The sequence below is a fragment of the Microtus oregoni genome, unplaced genomic scaffold (assembly GCF_018167655.1).
Source record: "Microtus oregoni isolate MIOR12 unplaced genomic scaffold, Mior012 000109F_ref0000275, whole genome shotgun sequence".
Lineage (NCBI taxonomy): Eukaryota > Metazoa > Chordata > Mammalia > Rodentia > Cricetidae > Microtus > Microtus oregoni.
In genome coordinates this window covers 1,675,727-1,703,531 of record NW_024544727.1, presented here as the reverse complement: position 1 = coordinate 1,703,531, position 27,805 = coordinate 1,675,727, and the positions used below count along the sequence as shown (strand labels likewise).

The window sequence follows — 27,805 nt, the reverse complement described above, 5'->3', positions numbered from 1 at the left end:
CGCAAAGTCTTTGAAGCATTTACTTAGCTCAAGTCTGAAGCTTGAGGACATTTAGCCACGCATTATGGAGAGGGCGGAAGACAGTGGACAGCTCCTACAGGACTGATGACCCTCACTGGCTTGAAGGGGCGCAGGACCAGGCATCCCTCATCCCAGGTGTGGGCGGGCGGCTGCACTCTAGGCCGGTGCGGAGGGCTGGCTGGAGGCTCCAGTGGCCTTCAGACAAGGACTTGCACATCCAGCTGCACCTTTCACGAAGCCTTTAGGTGGCGGGTGGGCGTGGGCTGGAGCGTAGCTCAGCCTTGGCTACCAGATGCGACACCGCTTCCTGGGGTGCATGGGGCTGCCTCGTGGGCAGTGGAATGCCTCAGAGAAGGCGGCCAGGTTCTGTAGTGAGCCCAGTACCCTGTGGACCAGCAAGTCCAAGGAGGTTTGAGATGAGGGAAGGGGTCAGGGCAGGGGCGGGCATGCGTGCTTGCTTGGGGACCGTACACTTGCCTGTACTTAAGAGGACTGTGGACATCCGTCTTGATGGATTGGATGGCAAACTCAGGCCTGTAGGACCCGCACCACACCTAGAGGGGCATGAATGGCTTGGTTACGGCCTGCGGGCTGGAGCACTGCGCTCTGATTAGAGAGACCAACAGATTCCTTCCTTCCTTCCGTACCTGCTGCCTCCTCCCCAGCTGGCCCCCAGTCCTCTCGGAAGCCTGCCAAGCCTACTGGCTCTGGTTTTGGAGTGTGGCAAGCTCCTGGTGCCCTTGGATGTCCCCTAGAGTGGGCCCTCCAAAGCTGTGGGTGTGAGGAGCAGGACTAGAAGTTACCTGGGCATAGTTGACAAAGAAAAGCTGGGCATAGGTCAGGTTCAATCCCGGCAGTTTCTGATCCTTGCCACCTTCAGACAACCACTGTAGGTAAGCCTGCAAGTACCAAATTGGTCCAGCCAGGCTCTTGGAGAGCCCCATGTGGAATAATCTGGTTCCAGGACCTTCCCTGGATGGAAACCTGCCTCCTTAGCTTAGGGCTGCTGTGTATAGGCCAGATAATTCTTCTGCAGCCCTCAAAAGACTGATCCGACAGAACTCTGTGGGACCCTTAGCCATATAGCTGCCACCTGAAATCCACCCATCTGGGCTCCTGGTACCCGGTGTTCTATTCCCAAGGCTGGAGATGTGGGCTGCTCAAGCCCATGGCCATGTTGTGTCTGCCCTAAATACTCTTTAGGAGACAAAAAGGGTTCCTACACTTGCTCATCGGGTGAGATATCAGGTTTACAACCATGGGGTTTGGATTTCTGCTTCTTCCCCAGTCCAATTGGGGTGTTTTTAGGACACAGCCCTAATTTGGGCATTGCCCTGCCATGCTGCGACTGCCTCAACTCTCTCTGAGGGCTTTGCCAGGGCTCACCTTGTATGCCTGTCGTACCCCACCATTGTCAGCGATGTTCTCCCCGAGGGTGCTGAATCCGTTCACCTGCACGAAAGAGACAGAATGAGGTGGGGGGGGGGGGAGCCTGGCCTTGGCCCTCCTCCTGTCCCGCGGGGCTGGCTGGGGTGCATGCAGGTGTAGGGCCGCTGCAGTCCTGGTGACATGCTTACGTTCTGGTTGCCAGCCAGTTCCCAGGAAAAGTTGCTGTACTGATAGACCATGCACTCCGACTGTTTGCGGAAGTGCTGGGCTGAGAAGTTACTCCACCAATCCAGCATGTTGCCATTCTTGTCGAAGTTCCGACCTGGGTGGCAGCAGAGGATGCACACACTGTCCCCCAAGGCCCCGCTCTTACTGCCCTCCTGCACCCCTCTCCAAAGGCCAGGCCAGTGCTAGATTCCAGGGGTTCTGAGCACACAGCACCATGTTGAGGGCTGCTCAGGAGAGCTTCCACGCCATCCTTCCCATCCTTGCCCCTGACTAGGACCAGGAGTCTCAAATTCAGGGGTCTAAACCCAGGTAAGGGGGGCCACATGGCTAACCTCATATGATACCCCTGGCCGAGCCATATGGGAAAACCAGCTCAGACATCACAGGTGGTGTCAGGCTCTAACAGTCAAACAGGGAAGCTGCTCCAGGGATGGAGACCAGGCAAAGCCCCTGTCTAACTAATCTACTGAGAGATTTAATGGATGATCCCTGGCCGCTCAGTAGAGGGGTGTGCGTGCGTGTGCGTGTGACTTACAGGTGTATTTGTGACTGGGGCACTCCCCTATGCCCCTTTACCATTGTCGTCAAAGCCGTGTGTAATCTCATGCCCGATCACCATCCCGATGCCCCCGAAGTTCAAGGCCTGTGGTTGGTCCTTGCTGAAGAAGGGTGGCTGGAGAATACCGGCAGGAAACACTGTCCCAGAAGGGTGACAAGGAGAAGCTGTGAGTGACGGTGCCAGGCTCAGGTGGGCACCTCTACTGGGCCTGCCATCTAATGCTGTGGCCTAGGGAGGTTAGGACTCTCTGCCCAGTGTGCAGACAGGGACAATGAGCTCGGAGACTAAAACGGGAATGCTGGATTGGCGATCCGTGCCCAGTTTCCTCCCGCCCACCGCTGCCTTCTTAAAAACGTTCTCTGATGGTTCCTCTGTGTTCCTTCCAACCTGTGACCCTTGGGACAACATGAAAGAGACTGGAACCCACTCTCCTTCCTGAGGTTAGACTGGGAGTTTCTAAGCAAGGGCAGGGCCTGTCCTCTGGCTCTAGAGAGGTGAGATGGGCTTACCAATCTGGTTTCTGTTTGGGGAGTAGAAGGCATTGACCACTGCAGCCCCGATGATCCAGCTGTGGTGAATATACTGGTCATTTGGAGTCCACATCTGCCAGGACCCTCCCTATGGGCCCCTCTGCCCTGGCTGGCCAGATCCTGCCCTGAAGAACCCCCAAAGCTGAGGAGGGGGAGGGCTTAGGTCTAGTGTCCTCTTGAGCTGGCATCAAGGCCAGACTCCTGTAGCCACCCCTGCATGCCAGGCTAAGCCTCCTAGTCATTCCACTCACAGGTTGTGGTCCACTTTTTCCCGAAGCTTCTTGAGGCTCTGCTGGGCACTGGCCTTGAGGTTCTGAAGCCCATTCTCGAAATACAGGTCCTCTGAGAATATCAGCTATGAGGAGAACAGAGCTTGACATGACTGGCACTCAGGCTAAGTCCCCAAGAGTGTAAGAGGAAGGGCTGAAGGTTGAGGAAGGGTCTCTAGACCCTCAGCTGGCATGTGGCCCTCAGGCTCCTGGAGCAGCTAAGGACAAAGTTTATTTCCCTGGGCCTCAGTTTCTCTGTCTGTTAGCAGAGTGAGATTAGAGTCCCTCTAGGGTGTAGAAGTGTGTCTAAGTGAGCAACTGTAAGAACAGAAGGATGCCTGGCATGGAGAACCCACTCTCCAGGGGTTCAGGGCGGGGGGTGGGGCCAGGCACAGTGCCCAAGGGTACACACGTTGGAGTATTCCTCATCCAGGTGCCTATTGCTTTCTTCCAAGATATAGTCAGGGTAGCCGATCTGTTCCCGGATGTTCATGGCCTGCACAGAGGAGGGGCAGCTAGGGTCATCCACCATGGGAGGTCCCTTGTCCTACATGCTAGCTTTGTTCCCTGCTGTGTCAGTAAGGGGATAACAGGCATTTTCCCTCTATCAGCTTGCAGAACCAGACACGTCGGTGGGGCTCTGTGTGGGTGCTTGGGAGTCCAGTGACCGTGGCTTGTCACCAGAGCTAGAGGAGCCTGGGTAGATCCTAGCCCCAGACCATGGAGCCTCCTGTTTCCTGGGGATTTCCTGGGCACTTCCCTCCCACCAGGGCTGTTTCTCCAGCATGGGGTCCTGACAGCGGGAGCTTTCCCTCAGGTCTTCACACAGGTTGTAGCTCACCTACCTTTTCCTGAGCCTTCCTCTTAGATTCCTCGTCCATCCAGTTCAGCTCATCCAGGGTATCCACAAACACGGATCTTACCTTGTCAATCAGCTCTTTGACCTGGGGGAATGCATATCCTCATGTCCTGGGCTGGCTTAGGGGGCGTGACCAGAACTCCAGGCTTGGTCTCACCTTTAGGGTGAGACCACTGTTGCTCTGTCCCTGACTTCCTAGAGGGGTGTGGCATTGATAGGGGGTAACTATTCTGGCTCAGAATTGGAGCCTCACAGGTGGGTTGGAGGTTTGCTTGCCCAGGGCTCAGAACCCACACATACAATCTGTGCCTTTCCCAGGGACCTAACAGGGTCCAGGACTGGAGTTCATGGTCACGAGCAGCTGGGGGCAGGGTTTCTCTTGGCCTTCCTCTGCTCTGGTGGGCACTGGGATTAATGCATGTCCTCTGCCACACATGGGAGTCACTGGGTAGGGTGGTGGTGATGGGGCTGGTATCCTTGCCAGGAAGCTGTCCCAGGGTGAGCTTGAGAGCTGCCACGGACAGTGCCCTTTTGCAGTCCAGGTTACACACCATGTCCTTGCTGTCCTTGGAGAAGGCCTCCTTGATGTAGAGGGAGCCCACGGCGCTCTCCATGTTACTGTTAACATAGCTGACACACTCCCGCCAGCGCACCTCCTCCACGGTTGTGCCATACAGCGCCTGGCATGTTTATTCATTCAGTCACTCACGCATCCTATCCCACGTGCCAATGTTTAACTTTCCCCGGTCATATGTGGGTCCCTGAGCTTGTGAGGTGAGGCAGGCAGATCCTCCCACCATAGGCTTCAGGGTATCCAGAGGATGACTCAGACCGGATGCTGACTGTGGACATGAGAAGACCACTACTCTGGAAAAGCTAGGGTCCCACTCAGACCCTCACCCCCTGGACCTGGTGGTTTGCCTGGACACTACTCAAAGCTTCTCCTCATCTCTTCGTGTCTTGAGAGTCAAACTGACCTCTGTTGAGCATCTCCCTACCCTGCCTGGTCCCTCCTCTGGTCACACTTAGTTTTTGACAGCCCCGTCTTCTGCTTTGTTGGCTTCTATTGGGCAGGAGCCTTTTCTCAGACCCCGGTGATGACAGTGCACGCACGGCTCGGTGGGCAAAGGACACACTCACCTTGAGGTAGCTCACTCTCGCTTCTTTGAATCTCTGGCTCAGGCTGCTGATGCGATCCAGCACCAGGCGCCAGATCAAGTAGTTCTGCATGGTCCTGGAAGAAGCAGAGGTGTAAGGGGACAGGTGAGCCAGCAGGTGCTACACCAAGCAGAGTTCAAGATTCTCTTAAGAACTGGCTTGTTCATCCCTCATGCTTGATAGGATTCCTGTCGCCAGCGTGAGGCACCATGGGCACCAGAATCGAACCTCTGTATCCCTCACGTCTGAGAAGTTCTTGGTGGTATCCTCTCCTGAAAGCAGGAACTGTGTGTGTGTGTGTGTGTGTGTGTTGTGGGGCAGGCACAAGGTTCCCCTTCCCGGCCTCACCGTGCTGAGTAGATGTCAATGATGGACTCAAGGTTCTGCAGGTAGGGGATACCGTAGACCACCACCTCCTCATCCGGTAACAGTTCGATTTGGACAGAGGACAGCACACTTTGTATGAAGAGGGTCCAGTTAAACCCCTGGAGAGAGAGAGAGGTGGGGAGAAAGAAGGGAGGGTGGACCTTTGTGCATCTGAGAAACTCAGCTTCCACCGAAGAACATTTGAGAAACAGGTGAGAAAGGGCTGTTAAGAATCAAGACAAAGAGTGACATTTCCCAAGAGCCTGTGGGCTATGAGATTGCTAAGAACCTATGCAGAATATTTGAAAATGAAGTGTAGTTGGGGAGATTACTGGGCAGACACGATTTAGCAAAAATGATCAAAGTAGAAAATACGATGGTCGTATATGTTACATAAGCTGGGTAGGTATCTATTTTGTGTACAACCTTTTTAGTATTTATGTGAAAATTAACGTAAGCCTCATGCATGCAAGGGCCGTGCGCTACCATTAAAGTCTCCTAGCCCCATAGTCATGTTTGCTCTCAGTGAATCGGCCACACTGCTGAGATTAGTGGTGTACTTTAACTATTTTTTTTTGTTGTTTGTTTTTTTCGAGACAGGGTTTCTCTGTGGTTTTGGAGCCTGTCCTGGAACTAGCTCTTGTAGACCAGGCTGGTCTCGAACTCACAGAGATCCGCCTGCCTCTGCCTCCCGAGTGCTGGGATTAAAGGCGTGCGCCACCACCGCCCAGCACTTTAACTATTTTGAAAAAAAAAAAATCTTGAGACACAGTCTCTAATCAGGCTGGCCTTGAACTTCTTTATGTAGCTGACAATGTGCTCTCTCTCTCGCTCTCTCTTTGTGTGTGTGTGTTTTCCAAGAGAGGGTTTCTCTGTGTAGCCCTGACTGTGCTGGAACTCATTCTGTAGGCCAGGCTGTCCTCAAACTCAGAGATCTGCCTGAATCTGCCTCCTGAGTGTTGGGATTAAAGGCGTGCACCACCAGGCCGGGCTTGAATTTACTGCTTAATTAAATATTTATTTTAACTTTTCTGATGTGTGGTGGTGGTGTGGGTGGGTGTGGGTGTGTCTGTGGTACCCACTGAAGCCAGAAGAGAGGCACCGAATTCCTGGAGCTTCTGCCTACTGTGGGTGCTGGGGACTGAACTCTGGTCCTCTGAAAGTGCAGATTCTTAGTTGCTGAGCCGTCTCTCCAGCCCTGACCTTCAAATCTAGGGGCCTGGCAGCATGTAGAACACAAGCTGGAACCGGGGCTCTCTCGGGGTTTGCTTGTCTTATCCTTGTGCAGAGCTATGGATTCCAGTGTTTATTTATATGTTCTAGTCGGGAGGAAGAGGCCGCAGGCCCAGTCACCTACTTTTGTAGCAGCTGCACCCTAACCTACAGAGGAGGCCTGTGGCAGGGCAACAATGGATGTCCCCCTAGAAGGTTTTCACTGTGCTCATTTAAAGGCATTATCAGCCTGGATGTCAGCCCTATGGTCCCTTTAATGTCGGAGTAACTTTGCAGGCGGGGGGAGGGGGGATGAGTATCCAGGTGGGTTGGGGCTGAGCCCCTGCTACTTCCTGGTTGGTGCCTGGGTCTTACCTTCAGACCAAACCTGTCCTGCAGCTCCACCAGGTCCATCCTGTGGTACAGGGTGGTGACATCATGCCTTTCCTCCTGGGGGACTGTGGCCTGCGTGGGGACCAGGGGTCACACCGCGTGGCACTCAGCACCTAGCCCGAGCCTCCCAGCGTGGCCCTGCCTCACATTGGCCAGATGTGCCTCCAGCGCCAGCACCTGCGCCATTTCCTTCTCCACCAGAGAGTTGTCATTGGGCAGGTTCATATCTTTCCTCAGCATGGTGGCCACTGATACCATGAACTGCAGGTAGGCTTCCCGCACCTGGGCCAAAGGACGATGGATGGAGCTGGGCGGCTTTGGCCACCTTGGCCACCATGGAGCACTCTGTGGGGTGGGGGTGGTATGTGACGTGGAGTGGCCCCTAGAAACTTGCCCCTCTAGCTTCCCCAACAGGTTCTGGCACAGGCAGCCCAGAATAGAACGTGGAGACTATCCATACCACACCCCGCTATGACTGCTGTCTCCATCCCACTCTCTAGGGACAAGCCTGCAAGACAGCCTCTGTATTCTGTAGTCTGGGTCCTCTCCCTGAGCTTGGTGCGGAGTCACAAGGCTCTGGCCATGCCAGACAGCTCAGGACCAAGTTCTAGTCCCAACCCCATTGCTCTGAAAGACCCGTGCACAGGCCTCTGAGGGTGGGGACAGTTTTTCAGGGCTGCCCGGTGCCACGCTGGCCTCCACAGGTGCTCAGTAACTCTTTAGCCATTGGAGCCAGGGTGAGGTAGGACTGCCCCAGCCGTGATTCAGCCATGGGGTGTGTTATGTTTGTCCAATTCAGTTGGACATCCTTTCTTGTGTCTATCCTTGAAGGGGCTTTCCTCACTCTAGCTGAGGCTTCAGACTGCCCCATCCACCGAGACCTTGCTCTGCCAGCTGCTAAGTGGGACTGGGGGCCACACCTGTGAGCTTTTGGGGATGATCCGGGTCCTGATTTCCTGTCTCCTGCTACCATCCTTCTTTCTCGATCCACCCACGTGCCCACTAATACTTCCAGCCCCTGCTGTGAGGGTCATTCCTACCCGGTTCCTGGCCAGATGCCTTTGCTGTCCCTGCCTTCTTTCTGTCCATCCCAACTCTTCCTGCTACCCTGGCCTTCCTGGGCTACAGCTGACTTCTCTCCGCAGAGCAGGCTCAGGACACTGGGCCTGGCTCTGCACGGATAAGTCAAGCCGAACAGACTGCTTGACCAGATGAGCTCACTCACCTCAGGGCCGGCAGTGTGAACACTGGGTGTCCATGTTTGTATCCCCAGTGCTCAGTGCCTGTCCACAGCCCCACAAGTGCTTCCAGAGGCTGGTTGTGGGGAGCAAGGCTAGTGGACAAGCAGGAGAGCCGATCTCTGGGGGAGGGGGGACAGTATATGTGCAGGGAACTGCACCTGACATGGGCCCCAAGGCTCCCTGCTTACCTTGTGACTATTGCCTTCGTTGAAATAGTACTCCCGGGATGGCATGCCCAAGGTGGGCTGATCTATCTGGAAACACAGAGTGTGTGACTGCTCACGGGTGGTGGGGAATCCCTGCAGCCTGGCTGAGAGGGGCAGCAATCCCCTGCCCCCAGACTGTGTCTGGTAACAACACTGGCTCCCTGTGCGAGTCAGATGCTTCCGAACCCAAGCCTCTCCTTGATAGAGAGGGGCTGTTTGGGGTTCAAGTCCCCACAGGAGGGACTTGCACCACAGCCTTCCCGAAGTGGCATCTGTGCGCTTCTCGGACCCTCCAGCCAGGGGCCAAAAAAACAGGGTAAGCACAGGGCCAGCTTCTCAGAACACAGCAGGGGCCACGAGGTCCCCTGTGAGCCCTGCTTAACACAGCATACACTGCACACCAAGCTGTGGACAGAGGACACAAACATCGGGCTCCCAGATCCCCCCAGCCACCACCCTGTCTATCTCCGGCTCTCCTGCAAACCCAGAGTTAGACTCAGGGAACCCGATCCCCACCCTACCCACTGAGGGTATTGCGTACATAGATAACATGCCGGCTGGAGTTCTGGTCGTCATTCCAGATGAAGAGGTCAATGAGGACGCGCCTGTTGAACTGTGAGTTCAGCACAGCCAGCTGCCGTTCCAGCTCCCACTTGGGGCCTGAGGAGTCAGTACCCATGCTGGAGACCAGCTAGCTCCTCTCCAGACAGGGAACTGTAGGTCCTGAGCACAGCATTCTGGGAGTATAGCGAGCCCTGCCAGGCTCGGGTAGTGAACTCATTGTGAGACTTTGGGGACCAAGGAACGATTCCCCAAAGGGGCTTAGGGACTGTTCTTCAAAGGTCCACAGGGAAAGAGTGGCTGTGGATGGGAGATGCCCTATTCCAGGCATCATCCCTGCCCCTGAGTCAGAAGTGGGCCACAGTCTGAGGTCTGAACAGGGATATGAAGACTGGCGTCTTGGATAATAGGAGGGATGATCCAGTACAGCGCTTCAGGGGACCAGCCATTGTGAGGACCCATCACAGATCCCACTGACTCCCTAGTGTGGAGCCTAAGCCAGATTTGGGGGCTGTAAGTTATCTCTGGGAGGAATGAGCCTCTTGGGGCTTCCCTAAGAGCAGGCAACCTGTGGGCAGCTGTGGGGTTGAGCAGCCTGTCCCCGAAGTTGGCAAACTTGCCTATACTTACCCACCATCTCACTCCACTTGTCCATGGCCACAGGCCAGCCTCCTACCACATCTAAGATGTCCAGCAGAGGCTGAGAGTCTCTCTTCTCTATCACACCTGAGGAGGGAAGGAGTGGGTGCTTACGCAGACTCCAGTGGCCACAGCACCCGCCAGGAACATGCCTGCTGCTCCACGGCTAAGCTTTAGCTCGGGGCTTGCTGATAATGCACACAGAGGATGGAATTTGGCAGCAGGTGACAAGCCTAGGGAAGAGTGGTGGCCAGGAGGGAGGCCCAGACACAGGATGTGCTTGGGCAAGAGTCGGGTCACACAGGGGTCTTGTGACTTGCTTCTGTACACGATGGCAGTCTAAAGGCGTGGGCTGAAGCCCAGAGATGCTTCCCTCGAAGGAAGTGCTTCTCTGACAGGGTACTTGGGAGAACTTCAGGCAAGGACTAGTGCAGAGGACATAACCCAGAGGTCACTATAAATACAAGGGCAGGCCTTTGGATGACAGGGCAGGACTCCAGAGCTGGTAACGAGAAGGGGCTGATGTCTACTGTCCCAACATGTGGCAGGGCTGAGGGGCCACAGGGAAAGGACGATGGTTCAGTGGTAAGGGAGGCACCAGATGAGTCTGATGGAGGACGCTAGCCTTGAGATGCCATGGGTGTGTGAAAAGAGGAGGCCTCCCATGGGTTTGGACAGTGGCCTCTCTGGCTTTCTCTGCTTGGGCTTCATTTGGAAGTAGGGACAAAGTTAGAGAAACCAGTAGTTATAAATGAAGTCCTGGTTGCTTGGGTCAAAGCGAGCAGGATTCTGTGCAGCTGCTGGGCTGCTACTGTGGTTGGTGGGCTGGAAGCTGAGGAAGGGGCTCGGGGTTCTGTTCACATACTGCTGCCATCCTGCCTTGGGCACCCAGCCCTTGAGGCAAGAAATTCAGTAAATGTGAGAATCTAAAGGAAGTTGTCTGTGACTAGTGGGTATCGGTCACATGGTTTGTGGAGATAAGATAGCCCTGGCCATGCCCAAGTACAGGTTCCAATGGAGATAATCTCATAAAATCACAGTCCCACTAAGTAGCCTTGTTGGTACACAGGGATCAACCCCAAACCTTTAGGAGATGTCCAGGGAAGACAGGTGGCCCCAACTTGCAGCTCAGCTGGCCAGAGTGGTACCTTCGGGTAATGTAACTACAGGCTAGGGTTATACAGCTCCAAACCCAGGGTAGCTGGTAATGAGCTAGGCCAGGTGAGGCACAGCACACAGCTCCTTCTCATGTACCCTGCATGATGTTCACTCCCGCCCCGAGATACTTCCGTGTGTAGTGTACCATTAGCGCTAACTGGGCCCTAACAGGTGGCTCGACTCACTTTCGTTCATGCAGGAGCGGTACAGTGTCTTGGCCTTCTCCACAGCCGGCCGGTCCTTGAGAGAGGAGTCCTCCAGCACCCCTGTGGGCAGAGGAGAAAGCTTCACAGAGGTGGAGGTGGCTGCTGGGGCCCCAGGACAACTGATGTCTACGGTCTAGCCCCGGGCTAGCATCATCAAGCTGCCCTGAGACTCAGACAGTCACAGGCCACTCCAACTCTGACTCTGATACTTCGCTGTCAGGCAGGGACCGACCCAAGGCTCAGTGAGACTTCTATGCCCCTAGGTGGTGGCTACTCTTCACCTTTAAGGATCACCTCCAGCTCGTCCCGGAGAATGTCAAAGACGCTGTATCGGGAGTTGGTCTCGGGAATCACGTGACGCCGCAGCCAGCCTCCGCAGGCATACTGGTAGAAGTTGTCACAGGGCTCCTGTGAGTTGTCCATGTTCTGGAGGATTCTGGCAGCTGTTTATCCAGAGGGGGTGGAGAGAGGAGCGGGAAGAGGAGACCCTGAGATGTGGACATCTTGATATTATCTCAGAGTCTGAGAGACAGTATCTCTCCCTTTGGGGACAGTTTGTCCCAGATTTAATATCAACTATTAACTTGGTGGCAGCTGCTAACTTGCCCTTGGGCAAGTCAGTCACTCTCCCTGAGTCAGAGGGAGGCTAGTGACATTGGGAGAATGACCCAAGTGTCTTCAAGGGCTACAGCAGCCACTTATAAGCTACAGGATCTTGAATACCCCTGTCTTCTCCCTCCTGCTGGCGACCCTGCCTCCTGGCCTCCTCTCCATAGCCCTTCTGCCCCATGCAGTCCGAGTGACCTCTCAGTCCTCAGGTCCTCTGTCCTATGGGAGAGAAAAAGATCTCCCACCCTGTCTATTGCCTTGAGGTTTTTCTTTATCACAGGGGCAGCTGTGTCCATCCTAGGATCCAGAGCATGTTGGTGACAGGGGCCTGAGCTATGGGCTCACTGGCTCTGCTCACTCTGCCTGGGAACCGCCTGGTCTGGGGCTTTTGTAGCGGGAGATTTCAAAGGAAGCATCACTGTGGGGCTCCAGGACGCACTCAGACAAAACAACCTATTCCACCCTCACCCCACAAAGCTTCGTTTTCCCTCCTGCAGAGGGCAGTCTGTGGCACCCAATTTTAAGACAACATCTTGGTAGAAAATTTGAAATAAAAAAAATATCCTTTGATTTGACTTTGTTTTCTATAAACATAGATGAGGGCTCTTGCATGGGAGGCCTGCAGGTGGGAGCCGACCCCAGCCCACAGGGCTGCTCAGCTCGGCTCCAGGCAGCTAGGGGAGGGGCTCACCTGCAATCACACAGCCTGGGGTGACGCAGACGACGTCATTCTGCTGTGATGGCTCTCTGATGGCTGGAGGAGCAGAGGGAGGAACGTGAGGTGCGGAGCATCGGATGAGCTGGTACAGACGCTTGGCTGCACAGCTTGCAGGCCTTGGTGAGAGGACCAAGGCCTGGGAGGGCTTGGTGAAGCACAAGCTGGGGTGGACATGGCAGGGTAGACAGGGTAGGCCTCCATTCTCCCCCACCTTCCATGGACACCCCCAGGAGAGCTCTGAAGCATATCACTGGTCCCCAGTTGGATCCCAAGTGTGACTTTTCCTTACAGCAGTGACCTGGGATCCCCTTTAAATTCTCTGCCTCCGCTGACCCCTATTGGGACCCAGCACCTTCAGAGCTGAGGCTGCTCATAACTACCCTGCTGTCCCACCAGCTCTAACGGACTGCATTTTCCCACCCTCTCCTTACCCTGGAGTCAGTACACCCAAAGGTGACACCAGGCTGGCCTCTTGGGTGGTACCCAGCTGTGCCCAAACATTCTACATACAACAGGCACTGGAGATTGGTGTCCCTCTCTTCCCTGTCCCCTCCTGGACTCTCTGCCCATCTAAATTACCCGCGGCAGGCCCAGATGCCAAGCCCACCTCCTCAGGGCTGCCTGGCAGGGAAGGCAAAGGCTACCTCGTTTTACAATCGTCTTCTCTTCCTGGGAGAAGCGTAGTCGGCTAGTTAAGAGGGGCAGCTGCTTCCCTGGGGAGAAACACAGGGCTCAGCCTTCTCCATTAGCCCCCCGGTGGAGCCTTGGGGATCTGGTTATGTCAGCGCAGGTATCTGTATACAGTGCTGTGGGCTCTAGTGCTCACCACACAGTGAAGGCTGGCTTCCAGGGAACTGAGACAGGGGGACTATGCAGCTTAGGCATCCTTTCCTCTATCCTCTTTCTTCTCCTCATAGGTCCTGCTAGGTTTGAATGGGAAAGGAAAGGTCCCTTATCTTGCTATTCCTATCTTCTAGTCCATCTGGAACTACCCAGGCTCTGCCTGTCTTCCTGGACTGCACTTAGAGAAGGCTGCTCTTGCTGTCTTACCGCAGGAAGAGGCTAATTTGGGAGATCAGGCCTTTGTAGGGAGCCCTGTCATGGCAGCCTTCACCGCCCCTCCCCCAGAACTACTTTCACTGCCTGCTGAAGGTTTAAGGCTACCCTCCTTGTCCTTGTCTCTCCAATACATGTGGGGAGGGAAGCTGCTTAGCATGGAAGCCTTCAGGACCTGGAGTGAGGTTTGGGAGAAAGCAAGTCAGGCCTGGCCATCTTCAGGCCTGGTGTGTGGTGTTGAGGCTCCCCATAGTCAGATACACAGACGGTGGGGGAGGAGGGTTTAGGGGTGTATCTGCTTGGTTCCCGGCATAGTCAGCACAGACGGTGTTGGAGGTGCCAACAATGGGTGCTCCTTAGGACTAGGCAGTGTAGAAGGCCATTTGTTCTACACATGAGGGTGCTACGAGCCAGACCCGACGTGGCTATGATGCCGGTGTGGGTTCTATCCCTGAAGAGCCCTACCCTTTCATCCCCAATCTGAAGGAGCCATTGAGGGACAACTTTCAAGGGGCAACCTGAGATCCGGGGACAAGAACGTTGACTCCTCAGCTCTTCAAGGGAAGGGGTAAGATCCCTGAGCTTTGGCTGCCCTGTGGGGGTGTGCCCATCTCAGGAGCAGAGTCTGAAGGTGAGACACTGAATCTTGGATCTCATGGAGTCACACCACACCTCCAGCGAGAGGACGTGTGACCAGGAGGACCGTGAACCTGCTGGCTCAGCACACCTTTGAAGCCACCACAGGTGAGCTTAGGACGTCTCAAGGAAGATAAGGACACAGAGGCACAAAAGAACGGGATTCTAGCCGGGCGGTGGTGGCGGCACACACTTTAATCCTAGCCCTTGGGAGGCAGAGGCAGGCAGGCAGGTCAGCCTAGTCAACAGAGAAAGTTCTAGGACAGCCAGGGCAGTTACACAGAGAAACCTTGTCTTGAAAAACAAAACAAAAACAAACATAAAGAACAGAATTCTAGACATGAGTCCTTTCCTTCCCACAGAAGAGTGACCAGGCCAGAGTCCAGGAAGGGAGGCCGTGCTGCAAGGCCAATCCCAAGTATGCTTCCACCCACAGAATGTTGGGTACACCCGGGTGGGCTGCTGTGGGAATCAGGGTCTCGGGGAGTCCCTGATGCAGAGGGTGTATGTTCCCATCTATTCTTGCTCACATAGCCTTCAAGGGGTTTGAGGTTATGTCCACTGACAGAGAGGAGAGCCGAGAAGAACCTTCCACTTCTAGCCCCCAGGGAAGCAGCTAAATATTGTTGACAATGAAGAAGGAACCTTGGGAATCAGGACGTGGCTCAGCTGGTAGAATGCTTGCCTAGCAATGCACAGAGCCCTGGGTTCCATCCCAAGCACCACATGAACCACACGTGGCATTTAGGAGGTAGATTTAGGAATTTAATGTCATATAGTTAGTTTGTGGCCAGACCCCAGAGCTACATGAAACTCAAATCATTGCTAGGTGTGGTGGCATACACCTCTAATCCTAGCAGTTGGGAGGCAGGGGTAGGGGCATATGAGTTCCTGGACAGCCTGGGACCCTGTCTCAAAACAAACCAAACACATACAAACAAGCAAACAACAGCAACCACCCCTTCACAAAAAATAAAAAACAAACAAACAAACAAAAAACCCAAAGAAGTCTGGAGAGATGTCTCCTCAGAGATTAAGAGCACTGGCTGCTCTTCCAGAGGTCCTGAGTTCAACTCCCAGCGACCAAATGGTGGCTCACAACCACCTGTAAAGAGATCTGGTGCCCTCTTCTGGTGTGCAGGCATACATGCAGGCAGAACACTGTATACATAATAAATAAATATTTAAAAAACAAACAAAACAAAAGGAAACCCCAAACCCTAACTAAGACAAATAAAGAAACCAAGAGGGAACCCCAAATGATCAAAAGGAGTGGACTCTGGGGTGACCCCACTGTTAGTAGTGGCAGTCTGTGCAATGGCTGTGGTCACTAAACTAAAGAGTCTATCAGGAGAGGTGGGAAGCTTACAGATAGGCCCTGTGCTTCACCGGGCAAGTGGAAGCCACAGAAAAGAGCAGGATGGAAATGTTGGAAGAGAAGTGACGTCACTGAGAGTGTTGGGGATACTCAGGACCACTCAGGAGACGGACGGAGGATTAGGAGTTCAAGGCTAGTCTCTCTACAGAACCAGTTTAAGGGTACATGAGACCCTGTCTCAAAAAAAAAAAATGTAAGGAAACCACGTCCCAGATGTGATGGTCATTGAACCCCACAAAGGAAGTATTAGTTTCAGGACATGCCAGTCAGCAAGACTTTTCAAACCAAACCAAACCACGAAGGCAAGGGAAGTAAATCAATAAATAGAGGGAACAGTTACCCAAGCTTAGAGCGAGTCAAGTATGGTAATCTCAAGAGTTCAGGAAACAGAGACAGAAAGATTGCAAGCTCAGGGCTGGCCTGGGCTACAATAGTGAGACCTGACCTCAGAAGAGATGGAAACAACACGAGAATCTCTGGGCTAACACCACAGGTAACAAATGACTCGAGCGAATGGGATTCCAGGAAGATCAAATTCCCTAGACGTCCCCTGGTGTTTGTTTAGGCAATGTCTATGGTATGCCAAGGCCAATAAACAGCTTTGAGAGTTGTTGGCTCGGCGGACAAGCATTTGCCAAGCAATTGTGAGAACTGGAGTTCCTCAGCACCCAAGTAAAGACCAGTAGGTGATGTGGAAGTCCCCTCTGATTGCTGTGAATAGGTTTTATTACCATTGGTTAATAAAGAAGCTGTTTTGGTCCTGTGGCAGCACAGACTAGAGCAAGGTGGGAATTCCAAGCAGAGATGGAGGAGAAATGAAGGTGGAGTCGAGGAGACACCATGTAGCCGCCAAGGGAGAGAGACACCTGGGAACCTTACCAGAAAACCACAAGCCTCGTGGCAAAATACAAAATAATAGAAATGGGTTAATTTAAGGTGTAAAAGTGAGCTAACGAGAAGTATGAGATAATAAGCCAAACAGTGTTTTAATTAATATAATTTCTGTGTGATTATTTTGGGTCTGGGAGGCTGGGAAACAAGCAAGCAGCCTCTGTCTACAAGTAGGTGGCCCACCTACACTCCCGGTGCTTTCTAGGTGGAGACATGGGGTCTCTGAGGCAAGCTGGCCAGCGAGATTAACTGAACCTCTTCCTCAACACATAAGGTTTAGAACAATCGAAGAAAACACCCAAATGTCCACCTTTATCCCCCCCAACACCTGCACACATATGTGTGCCCACACATATGCAAACATATATATGCGCACACATGCATGCCACACAAATACACAAAAAATAGTCTTCACAATCCCTCTGAAAGTTTATTTTCCTAAAATTTTGTTTAAAGAAATTTAAAATTCCTTGACTTCTAATCAAGTTTTTGTGTATATGGGTGTCTTTGTATGTGTGTCTGTACACTATGAGCATGCCCACAGAGACCAGAAGAGAGTGTTGGATCTCCTGGGTCTGAAGTCACAGCCGGCTGTGAGATGCTATTTGGATGTTGTGATTATGCGCCTGGGTCCCCCAGAAGAGCAGCCTGTGTTCTTAACCACTGAACCATCTCTCCCATCCCTAAGACTTTAATTTAAATAACCTGTGTTTCCCATCTCCTCAGTTTCTCTCTTAGGGAAACAACTACAGAGGGTCTGGGAAGACCAACTAGTCGGTAAAATGATTGCCGACATGTGAGGGACTGAGTTTAGAGCCTCAGCACTTGCAGAAGAAGCTGGGCTTGGTGGGGGCAGCTCCTTCTATCTAGCCAGCCTAGTTAATCAGTGACCTCCAGGTTCAGTGAGAGCCCAGTCTCAAGAGACTGCAGAGATGGCTCAGTGGTTAAAGCATGGACCACTCTTGCAGAGGACCCTGCTCTGGGGTCTCTGGCTCCTTCTTCTCAGCCTAAAGGGAAACTGCACTTGCGTGCACATGCCCCTACACAAACATACGTGCGTGTAAGGAGCTAAAAATAAACACATAATAAATCCTTAAACAACAAAATGGAGCATGGTAAAAGTCACCTCACAATGATCTCTGGCTTCCACACCTGAATACCCAGTGCGCGCGCACACACACATCACACACCACACACATCACACACAAACACGAGAGAGAGAGAGAGAGAGAGAGAGAGAGAGAGAGAGAGCGCTACAACAATGGAGAAAACTCATGTTCCTTGAGGCTGAGTAACCTGCTGAAGTGGGTGGAGAGGCAGACGGGGGTTGAGTGTGGTGTGGCCAAGGAAACTCGCCCTGAGAGTCAACAGGAAGCTGTCCCAAATGGAAGTGTCTCAAGACACCCAATGGAAATAAACACATATTCTCAGAGGGAAACTCTCCACTTACATCACACAGAAGGCCAAGGACAAAGCCCACGTGGATGTGAATTTGTGTTTGTGAAAAGAAGTTGTCCATACATCAGGAAGAGCAAAGGGCAGAGCCCCAAGGAGTTCAGATGTGGGCAGAGGTGCCACGTGGCCTGCTTTGGCGGACAAAACGAGGTGGGTGTGGCATGCTCCAGTTCTAAGCGAGTGCCCCAAGAGCCTGTGTGCTTTCACGTGGAGGGGAACATGACTAGCTAGGTCTCTGGACCTGGATGAGGTCACCCCGACACAGACACGCGCAACCTGACCTCAGCCAGGCACGGAGGTTGGGAAATTGTTGTTTGGGGGCCTGGGTGTTGGTATAGGTTTTATAGGTATCTAAGTGACACAAAGCATAATGTACTTCGGGAATGCTTAAAGGAGATGGAATAATTGAAAACAGGCAAGGAGTAGTTAAAAATCAATTTGAAAAAGAATCAGCTGTAAATGCTAGAGACAAAACCATATGGGACAGTGAGGTGGTTCATTGGGGCAAAGTGCTCGTGCAAGCCCAACGACCTGCGGTGGAAATAAGCAACTCCTGCGAGTTGTTCTCGTGCTGTGTGGCATGCATGCAACTGCATTCACATATGCCTCTCTCTCTCTCTCTCTCTCTCTCTCCCTCTCTCTCTCTCTCTCTCTCTCTCTCTCTCTCTCACACACACACACACACACACACATACACATGCACACACCTGCATACACACTAATAATAAATACAATAATAAACATTTTAAAAAGGAAAATACGCAGCTGTTGGGGTTTACAAACAATCGCCAACCCAGAATGGATGGCTTCAAGGCGGCGGAAGAGAGACTTGGTGAGCTACAATGATGGTCTGTGGAACTAGCAAGGAGCTCCAGGCAAAGTCAGGCACAGACAAAAAGCACCAGAAAGGACAGACTGAGAAAAGCGAGTCCATAAGCAACCAGAATTTTATTTCATTAATTCATGCGCTTATTGTTTGCATGTTCATATGTGGGGATGCATCTATGCACACACGTGTGGAAGCCAGAGGTCAGTCATCTCTCCAGCCCCTCCTTAGCCTTATGTTAAGTTAAATATGTACCTGGGATTTATGAGAGAAGCTCTATTTCGACACCAAAATTCACAACGGAGTGCCATTTCCTTCCTAGAAACCACAACAAGAGCCAGATAACCTATTTTTAAAAAAGAACCACTCTTTTTGGACCCAACCCAAGACTCAGCCACAAGATGAGGAAAATGACATTTCAGAGAACTTGGGACAGTTTTGGGGAGAGGCGGGACACACAGGTCCGGGAGAGATGTTCAAACAATGAGCAAGAAGTCAGTCACTTCTAAACCAGCTGACCGCCCCGTGTGGGCGTGCTCCTGATCGGAGGACTTCCAAGAGCATCCATGCTTTCCCATGATTTCCCAGTCGCTGGCAGGGCTGATGAAGGAAGGTCTCAGAAGACTTTAGAGAGCCTGCTCCAGAGAGACAGAGGAGCTTCCAGTAGTGGCAAGGTGAGGCCAAGAAAGACAAAGGCCCAGCCATGGAACTGCTGAGTGCCTGGACCGGGAAAGATAAACTTTCACCTTCATGGGCCAGGGGAACAGTTTGGCTCTGCAGAAAGTGGGGAGGACGGCAGGAGAGCCTGAGGGCCCCGGAGTGGCTGGCTTGCTACGGAGTGCCCTTGTCTGCTTCTGTGTCTGCTTCTGCTAGAAATACCCCAGGGGAGGGGGTCTTTATCAATCATATTAGTAGCGGGGTTTTATTAATCATACTGGGAATGGAGCTTTCAAGTAATGGAACCAGGTTATCAGGACCTGAGACCTCTGAAACCGTACCCAAAATAACATTTCATCCTTTAAAGCCATTTATCTCGAGCCACAGCCCGGGAAAGCTGACAGGAAGCTGTCAGAGGACTCGTCTCTGACATCAGCCTGAGGGCTGAGGAGGCCGCTTACTTGTGTAAAATGAACAGCTGCTTACTTCTGAAATTTTATTCTGCAGAAAAGATGAGCGAGGCCAGGAAAATGATTTTAAAAGCCAGAGCTGTACCTCGAATGGGCTGACATCTAAGGTGATCTTATTGACTATTTTCCTGCTGCTGTGGCAGAATACACTGGCAAAGAGCAGCTCTGGAGAGAAAGGGATCACCAGGCGGGGCAGCGGGAGTGTGCGGCTGAGTGTGCGGCTGCCCTGCCAGGCAGGAAGCAGCTGGATCACGTTTCATCAGCCCACAGGAAAAGCAGGGGAAAAGTGGAGCCATAACCTTTCCAACAGTGCCACCAGGTGGACACCAAGTGTTCAAACACATGATCCTACGCCGGGCATTTCAAATCCGTAACACTGCAGGACTAACCTGGTGTTCAGGTTGCCTGTTACATCTTCTCGATAACCAGGTGGACACCAAGTGTTCAAACACATGATCCTATGCCGGGCATTTCAAATCCGTAACACTGCAGGACTAACCTGGTGTTCAGGTTGCCTGTTACATCTTCTCGATAATCCGCAAACACTATCTTAAACTATCTTAAATCAATACAGGTGTTGAGGAGTACTCCTGCAATCTAGCGCTTGTGAGGTAGGGACAGAAAGATCAGAAGTTCAGGGTCGTCCTCAACTGTATAGAAAGTTGGAGGCCCGCCTGGGCTACATGAGATCCCGTCTCTCTCTCTCCCTCCCTGCCATACACCGGGCACACAAAAGCACAGAGGTTTTTTGAAAGGGTAAAGGCTGGTCTTGCATAACAATCACTAGACAGAAAAAGGAACCGTCAGTAGAGTTATGAACAATGAAATCCAGACAATAGCAAGGAAAGAAAATGTAACTCATTAGTTTTCATAGTTCATAAAGACTGGGGGCTGGAGAGATGGCTCTGGCAGAGGGACTGAGTCCGGTTCCCAGCACCCACATGATTGCTCACAGTCACTTGCAACTCCAGTTCCCGGAGCTGACCCCTTCTTCTGCCCCCAAGAGAACTTGTGCTCACATATGCATGAACTCACATATTCCATGTATACATAATTGAAAACAAATGATAAGGATTTTAAAATACACCATAGAATATATAAATGACGCGCGTGGATTTAAGCAAAAGCTATGGAGACCTCTCTATCGGGAGGTGGGGGCTTGGTGTCTCACAAGCGAATCCGCCTTTGTACAGGATGTAAAGACAAGACTGATGGCATCAGAGGCCAAGACTGGCATCTTGTTATTACATTTGATAATGAGCAATGCGACGGGCATTTTCTAAGCATTCCTGTTGTGTCAAGTCTTCAAGCCCTCTTGTGAGCATACACTCCTATCATTTCTGCTTTGCAGGTCAGGAAACTGAGGCCCAGAGATGTCACGGAAGCTGTCTGAAGTCACACAGCTGAGACAGGAGCTGGAATCCCTGGCTGTATAGCTGGGAACTGATGTGCACACGGCCTCAGGCCCTCATGTCCTCACTGACTAACAGGTAGAAGAGCCCAAAGATGAGCTGCAGACTCCAAGGACACAGTCCAGGCTGGCAGCATGCTCCTGGCAGGTCCTGTCTCATCTCCTCAGCTTTGCTGCTTGGCCAGAAAAGGAGTCTAGGTGTGCACAAGTGGGCAAGGCCGCATGCCAATAAAAGCTTATTTACAAAGCCAGGCAGGGGCCATGGTTAGCCAACCTGAACAATGAATATGGTTGCTGGTGGAGAGAATTCTGGGTGAGCATGGACGAGGGCACGACACTGAGCCACTGATGAAAATATTTGACTTTCAGGGCCAGCCAGATGACTCAAGAATAAAGACACTTGCTGAGAAAGCCTAGAGACCTCAGTTTGATCCCTGGAATTCATCCAAATATGGGATCAAAGAATCAATTGACCTCCACATCCATGCCACACATACCCCACCACATGCACACAAGATAAAATGGATTTCCAGGAAAAAAGGTGGATTTATAATTTTAACCGAGCAACTAATTAAAACAAAGAACACGAGTAACTATTAAAAAGATATAAAAAAAATTCAAGCCGGGCGGTGGGGGTGCACGCCTTTAATTCCAGCACTCAGGAGGCAGAGGCAGGCGGATCTCTGGGAGTTCGAGGCCAGCCTGGTCTACAAGAGCTAGTGCCAGGACAGGCTCCAAAGCTACAGAGAAACCCTGTCTCGAAAAACAAAAAACAAAAACAAAAACAAAAAAAAAACAAAAAAACCCAAAACAAAACAAAAACAAAAAAAAATTCAAGCAAATTGAGGGAAAAACAGCTCAGTTTGAACAAAGGCAAGAAAAGATGAAAACGCATCAGAAATACAAACAAACATTGTGCACAAAAGACACAGTCTGGTGCTGACAGGGAATGCAGATAAGGAAAATCCTCCCAGTGAAAGGCAAACTCGAAACCCAGCCATCAGGGCTGCAGGAGAAACAGCTGAGCTGCGCAAGGGACGCTCGCTTGGCTTGCTTCCCGAGCAGAGAGTGGAAGCATTCACTTTCCATCCTCCAGTCCCGTGCAGTGGAAAGGAAACTGACCCTACAAACCGTCCTCTGCCTTCACATGCAAGTCACGACCTGCCCCCCCCCCTGCACAAATAAAATGTGATGGGCAGATTGTAAAAAACAACCGTCTGGTTTTTACTATTTTATTTTTATGTGTATGTGTGTTTTTGCTTACACGTATGCCTGTGCACCATGTATGTGCCTGATGCCCATGGAAACCGGAAAAGGGTGTCAGATCTCCTGGAACTAGAGTTACAGATAGTTATTAGCTGCCGTGTGGGTGCTGGGAATTGAACTCAGGTCTTCTGGAAGAATAGCCAGTGCTCTTAACCACGGAGCCACCTCTCCAGCCCCATGCAAAAGGATTTTGTTTTTTTAAAAAAGAACAGAATCTAGGATTAAAAGCATTGTTAAGATACAATCACTGTGTAATGACTTGTAGTGGGCTGATTCTGTATGCATAACTAAATATAAAACAGCAGGGACAGCACTCACACACACATATACATATATACATAGAACTGCATAAATTTATGAAGCTAAGTTTGTACTTTGTGGCTGTTTTGATGAAGTGGTTAAGGAAAACATCGTAGAGTCCTCTTTTTTTTTTTTTTGAGATTTTACTTTATGTGTATATATGTTTTGTCTTGTGTGTGTCTGCGCATCATTTGTGCTCCTGGTGCCTGTGGAGGCCCGAAGAGGGTGTCAGATCCCCTAGAACTGGAGTTAAGACAGTTGTGAGCTGCCACTTGAGTACTTGGAGTTAAACCTGGGTCTTTTGGAAGAGTAGCCAATGCTCTTAACTGCTGAGCCACCTCCAACCCCTTATGGCTAAATTTATGGTCATGGGCTAATCTTAAATTGGTGAGAGAAATTAATCCTTGATATCACTTCAGAAATCTGACAAGTCTCTAGTGCAAGAATTTCACACACACACACACACACACACACACACACACACACACTTAATAGCTATCTAGAAGATCAAGAGAACGAAGGAAGCAACTATTACAGGGGCTTTCTTTGAACTCACAGGCACCTATGGACACTGTCACTCAGCAGGCAGGGGTGGGCACAGCCCTCGAGCGCCTCTGGCTGATTTGACAATTTTCCTGTAGGACAACTGGCCAAGCCTTACTTGGCCTAAGGCTAGTGTGAAAATCAGCATTACCAACTTGATAGGATTCAGAACCACCTGGGAGCATGTGGGAGGGGAACGATCTGACTGACTGAGCTGTAGAAGAACTGCCCACTGTGGGTGGGATGTTCCCTAGGTAGGTACCCCCGGACTGTCTAGAATGAAGACAATGAGTTGAACACAGCGGTCATTGCTCTCGTCTGATGGCTTTGAGTCCTGCTGTCGTGACATCCCCAAACACTTTCTCTCTTACGTTGCTCTTTTCAGGGTATATTTCATTGCAACGGCAGAAACATTCCCAAGAAGGCCAATCTCAGGCAATCACGAGGAATCCCACCAGGCCACCTCCAGCTGAGTTTTTGACAATTGTGCAACTGACCCAGAGGTCAAAGTTAAGATGGTAACGCTCATGTGGATATCGACATTAAAGAGTAAATAGTAGCTCACAGATTGGAAATAATAATAATAAAAATCCTCCAGACAGAAACAAGAAAATGTTTGAAAATGGCGAATACAAAACTCCCTATCTGCCCAGCCCTGACTGAAGTCCTGGACTGAAGCCCAGGTTAGATGTGGGGTCATTCTAGCGGCCCAGGAACCCTGGAGGAGGAGGAAGCAGAAACTGTGGGGCCCTGGTAGAGGCAAGGAGACCCTGGGTGTCCCAGAAGTCATACTGCTTGAAGGGCAAAGAGAGAACCAGGTGGGGAGAAGAGAGACAGGACAACAGACAGGGCAAGAGAGAGGATTCCCACCCCTTAACCTCACTGCTGGCTGTGGGGTCATCAGACCTGTTCTCTGAAGGGTTCAAAATCAGGTGTTTTGAGATCAGTGCTCCTCAAACAAAGGGCCCTAGGGCCCTGAGCTCCACTGGGCACAGGGGCTCTGTCACCCCTGCCCTTGAAGTTGGCTGTACCTGTCAACCCTTGCAGGAAAACCAAACAGGCAGAGACCACAGTAGCCACTGGGCGGGAGCCACACTCTACATGGGCCCTTGAAGGCAGCCCTGGGTGTGGCAGAACCCACTTGCATTTCCCAGCTGCCCCTCATCAGGAGTCCCCTGAGGGGACATTCAGGGTCTGGTGCTCTGGAGTTAGAGCCAGACCAAGGTGAGCGCATCACTTACAGACATGGCGGAGTGGAGTAGGTGGACCTTCCTTCCTCCTGTGTGTTTATCCCCCTGCTCCTGGCTCAAAAGGGATGAAGGGCTTGGAAGTTACAGAGCTGCTGGGTGTCTAGGTGCCCGCTCCAAAGGGATCACCCTGGGCCTACATGTGGTCCTTTAGGGAGAGGTCAGTGTGCTAAAGCAGTTCCTGGGACACCCGAGGTCTATCCGCAGGGCAGCCCTAGCCACCCCTCCACCTTCATGGGTCCTCAGGCTAGCCCCTTCCTTCAAACTTGCAATAAGCAAGAAGAGCCTGTTTCAGAAGCCACCAGGTCATCCTGACTGGCACCAGGTGAGACAGCTGGAGGGACCCCTTCGCTCAGGGGCTTGGGCTCCTGCTGCTGGGCCACCTGGGAACTGCAGCAGCCTCTTTGCCAGGCTGTGCTGCGATTAGAAGGGGGCTGGCCCGGTGGGGCGGGGGACCTGTCTGCCGTCTGCAGCATCCTAGAGTCCTGCTGTGGCAGAGGGGGCGGAGGCAGAGCCTGCAGCAGCTGCCGCGCCAGCAAGCCAGGACAGAGCTATCTGGATGGGGTCGCTGGGTCCGTGCAGGTCAGTGTCCCTTCCGTGGCATCTCTGGAGTCAGCACCATGGCCCTGGGAGCGGGCAGGGGACCCTGGCAGAGCCCTCTGCCCCACTCTGCAAGGCTGGCGTCTCTCAGGCCAAGCCCTGGGCGGGGGTGGGTAGGGGGAAGGTAAGAGGGCAGGGTGTCCTTACTCACCTCTGCTGTAGAGGACACCCAGGGCCACTAGGGTTCCCAGCAGCAGCAGCAGTAGCAGCAGTAGCCCCCCCTCCAGGAAACCTGAGCGCCTCTTCTTCCCAGACCGGTCTGCTCTCTCCACCATCCCCACTGGGCTCTCCGACTTCCCCATCAGCCGGTTCTAGGGGAAAAGCACACAGCTGAGCACCCCAGGCCAGGGCCAGGAGAGGCAGATGGAGCTTGAGTGCCTTGACCACAGAGAAGCTGGTGCTTTAGGGATGCCGTGTCCTGGTCTCTGCTCTCAAAGCTGCAAGCTGTGCCCTGAGTGCCCTGGTCTTGCCAGGGGTTCTTATGCTAGGGGTAGGGGGTCTCTGAGTGCCCAGGGAACCCCTGTGTAGAAATGAGACCTGGCCAATGGGTCACGATGGCCATTGCTTTTCAAAGTCAGTTTGTCTTGTTCTATCATCAGACACAACAGGGACTAACTAGTCCTGGAGCTATTCTGCTCCAGGCCTGGGGTCTGCATGCAGGACCCAGGAAGCTCCACCTAGATATCTCTACTAGCAGTGGAGCCTTCTTGGGTTGCCTGTGCCCAGGGCTTCCTGGATTTCTGGGCCTGGAAGCTGGATCAGGGATGTTGTTGGGAAGGTGGCTCAGGCCCCGAGCTCCTTGCCTGTCTTTCCACAGTTCTGGTTGGAATCCAGGAGTTTCGGGGGTTGGTGGGGTTAGGAAGTGTGAGAACGCGTGTGGGAACCAAGGAGAGCAAGAGGAGATCGGTGTCTGGAAGTTCCTCCCTATCATCCCTGGGGCTGTGAGCAGATCTGGTCATCCCTTCAGCTCCTCACTATGGGGAAGGTGTGTCTGTCCAGGAGACACACAATATGGGTGGCAGGTTGCTGCTGTGACCAGAACAGGTGGCTGGGCGGGGCTGGCTGCAGGACAGGCTCAGGTTAGTGACCAGGTTCCTGGAGTGGTGAGTGCCCCTGTCATCCTGCCTCAGTTCCGGGCCCATTCATTGGGGATCTCAGACACCTCTGTCTCTATGTCATCTTCCAAATGGCCCAGCTTGGGAAGGGGGCTTAGGTGCTCTGAGGCAATTCTCACAAGGTTGGCATGGCTGGTTTCGATACGGTGGAGAGTAGGCTGGACCCTGGGCCTCACTCCCTGCCTTTTGGCGGTCAGTTAACTGTCATTGAACCCAGCACTTCTGATACTTCCTCTGGATGCTCAGACCACGGCTGCCTGGCCATTTGCACACCCACAGAGCTCTGCCTTCCTCCAGACAGTCCCATTCCCAAGTTGTTGGAGACTTCTGTTCCTAGGCCTTTAGTTCTGCAGGAGTCTGACCTTGGCCCCTTCCTACTGCCCCCAGTTGGCTCCAGACTGCCATCTGCTTGAGCTGCAGCCAGACCTACTGAGGGTGTGTCCCCTTTCCATCTTCTTAGTGGGGAAGTCAGAAGATATCACCTCTAACCTCCCTTGGAGCATCAGTTCCTATTGTCATTTCAGGACACTGTGGGCCTGCCACCTCACACCCCCCCCCCTCGTCTATTTCCCCAAGCCACTTTGTCAGGGTGCCCATCTCCCAGATCCCTAACTAAGGAGAGAATAGAGAAGGCCGCATCTTCAAGGGTCTTCCCCTATCTGGCTTTCAAGTTCAACTGAGCAACCTTAGCTTGTTCCTGTTCTGCGTTATCTTAACATACAGTTTTACAACCCCAAATGTTCTTATTCAAGTCATCCTTATGAGACTGACAGACCCCCAGGGTTGGGGCTCCTGTGACTTCTGTAGGGTATCCATAGCAACAGTTGAAAAGGTGACTCGTGAAAGAGAGTCTGTCATCCCTGCAAAACAAGCCGGTTCCTGGGCCTGGTCTTTGCAGCTCTAGTTCCAGTAACCTGTTCCGACTCCGAATGCATTCGCTAGTTCTCTTCTGCATTCTACGGGCTCACACCACTCTGTCCTGAAACCCACTTCTAGCTAACAAGGCACACACAATAAAAACGCAGTCAGGTGACCTGGGACAGGCGGGGCATGTCTGTGCTGGGCAAGAGGGAAAGGAGTCAGTGCGGCCAGGCCCTGAAGTGGGTTTTTATCTCCCTGGAGATCTTCTAGGAGACGCTCTGGGTTGTCACGATAAAGGGACAGGGGCTTTTCAGGTAGGAAGGGGATCACAGGGGCTACCCAACTAGGTGTAGGTGATGAAATACTGAAATGCTCGGTGCTGTCGAATGAAATGCCTGGGTTATCAGAGGGTCCCATGACAAGGCTTACATGTCTAGCGTGATGGTGCATTTGGGAGGCTGAGACAGGAGGGTTGCTGTGAACTCAAGGGCAGCCTGGGTTACAGAGTGAAACTGTTTCAAACAAAACAAAAATTTAAAAATCCCCCCAAACCAAAACAACAAAACAAAACAAGATACCATCCAGTGAGGCAGCAGGGCAGGGTCCTCTCCACGGACCTTAGGGTCCTCTCCACGGACCTTACCGAGTGATCTCAGGAGCTACAGCCACCACTGGGCAGGTCCTTAAGGGCTGTGTTAGGGTGTCTCAGAGCTGGGGTGAGCTGGCCAAGGTGGGCTCTCGGTGGAGTAGAGCAGCGGTCAGGCCGATCTG

At 52.4% G+C, this 27,805-nt stretch overlaps 1 protein-coding gene across 2 annotated transcripts; it reads right to left on the bottom strand.

The window, feature by feature from the left end:
• Positions 1 to 27,805, bottom strand: LOC121443514 (membrane metallo-endopeptidase-like 1). 2 transcript variants are annotated; one of them, XM_041645263.1, is made up of 23 exons: positions 27,678 to 27,805; positions 25,210 to 25,369; positions 12,296 to 12,358; positions 11,277 to 11,438; positions 10,975 to 11,055; positions 9,623 to 9,718; positions 8,973 to 9,091; positions 8,414 to 8,479; positions 7,132 to 7,329; positions 6,967 to 7,056; positions 5,362 to 5,498; positions 4,996 to 5,089; positions 4,407 to 4,535; positions 3,842 to 3,940; positions 3,409 to 3,492; positions 2,979 to 3,082; positions 2,707 to 2,765; positions 2,215 to 2,334; positions 1,599 to 1,732; positions 1,408 to 1,473; positions 825 to 920; positions 499 to 575; positions 1 to 406 (listed from the first exon to the last, which is right to left on the bottom strand). In XM_041645263.1, the coding sequence occupies exons 2-23, from the start codon at positions 25,358 to 25,360 to the stop codon at positions 307 to 309; spliced, it is 2,325 nt and encodes a 774-aa protein (XP_041501197.1). In that variant the 5' UTR covers positions 25,361 to 25,369; positions 27,678 to 27,805; the 3' UTR covers positions 1 to 306. The 2 variants fall into 2 exon arrangements, with proteins under 2 accessions (XP_041501197.1, XP_041501198.1); XM_041645264.1 differs by lacking the exons at positions 25,210 to 25,369; positions 27,678 to 27,805 and adding an exon at positions 24,453 to 24,530.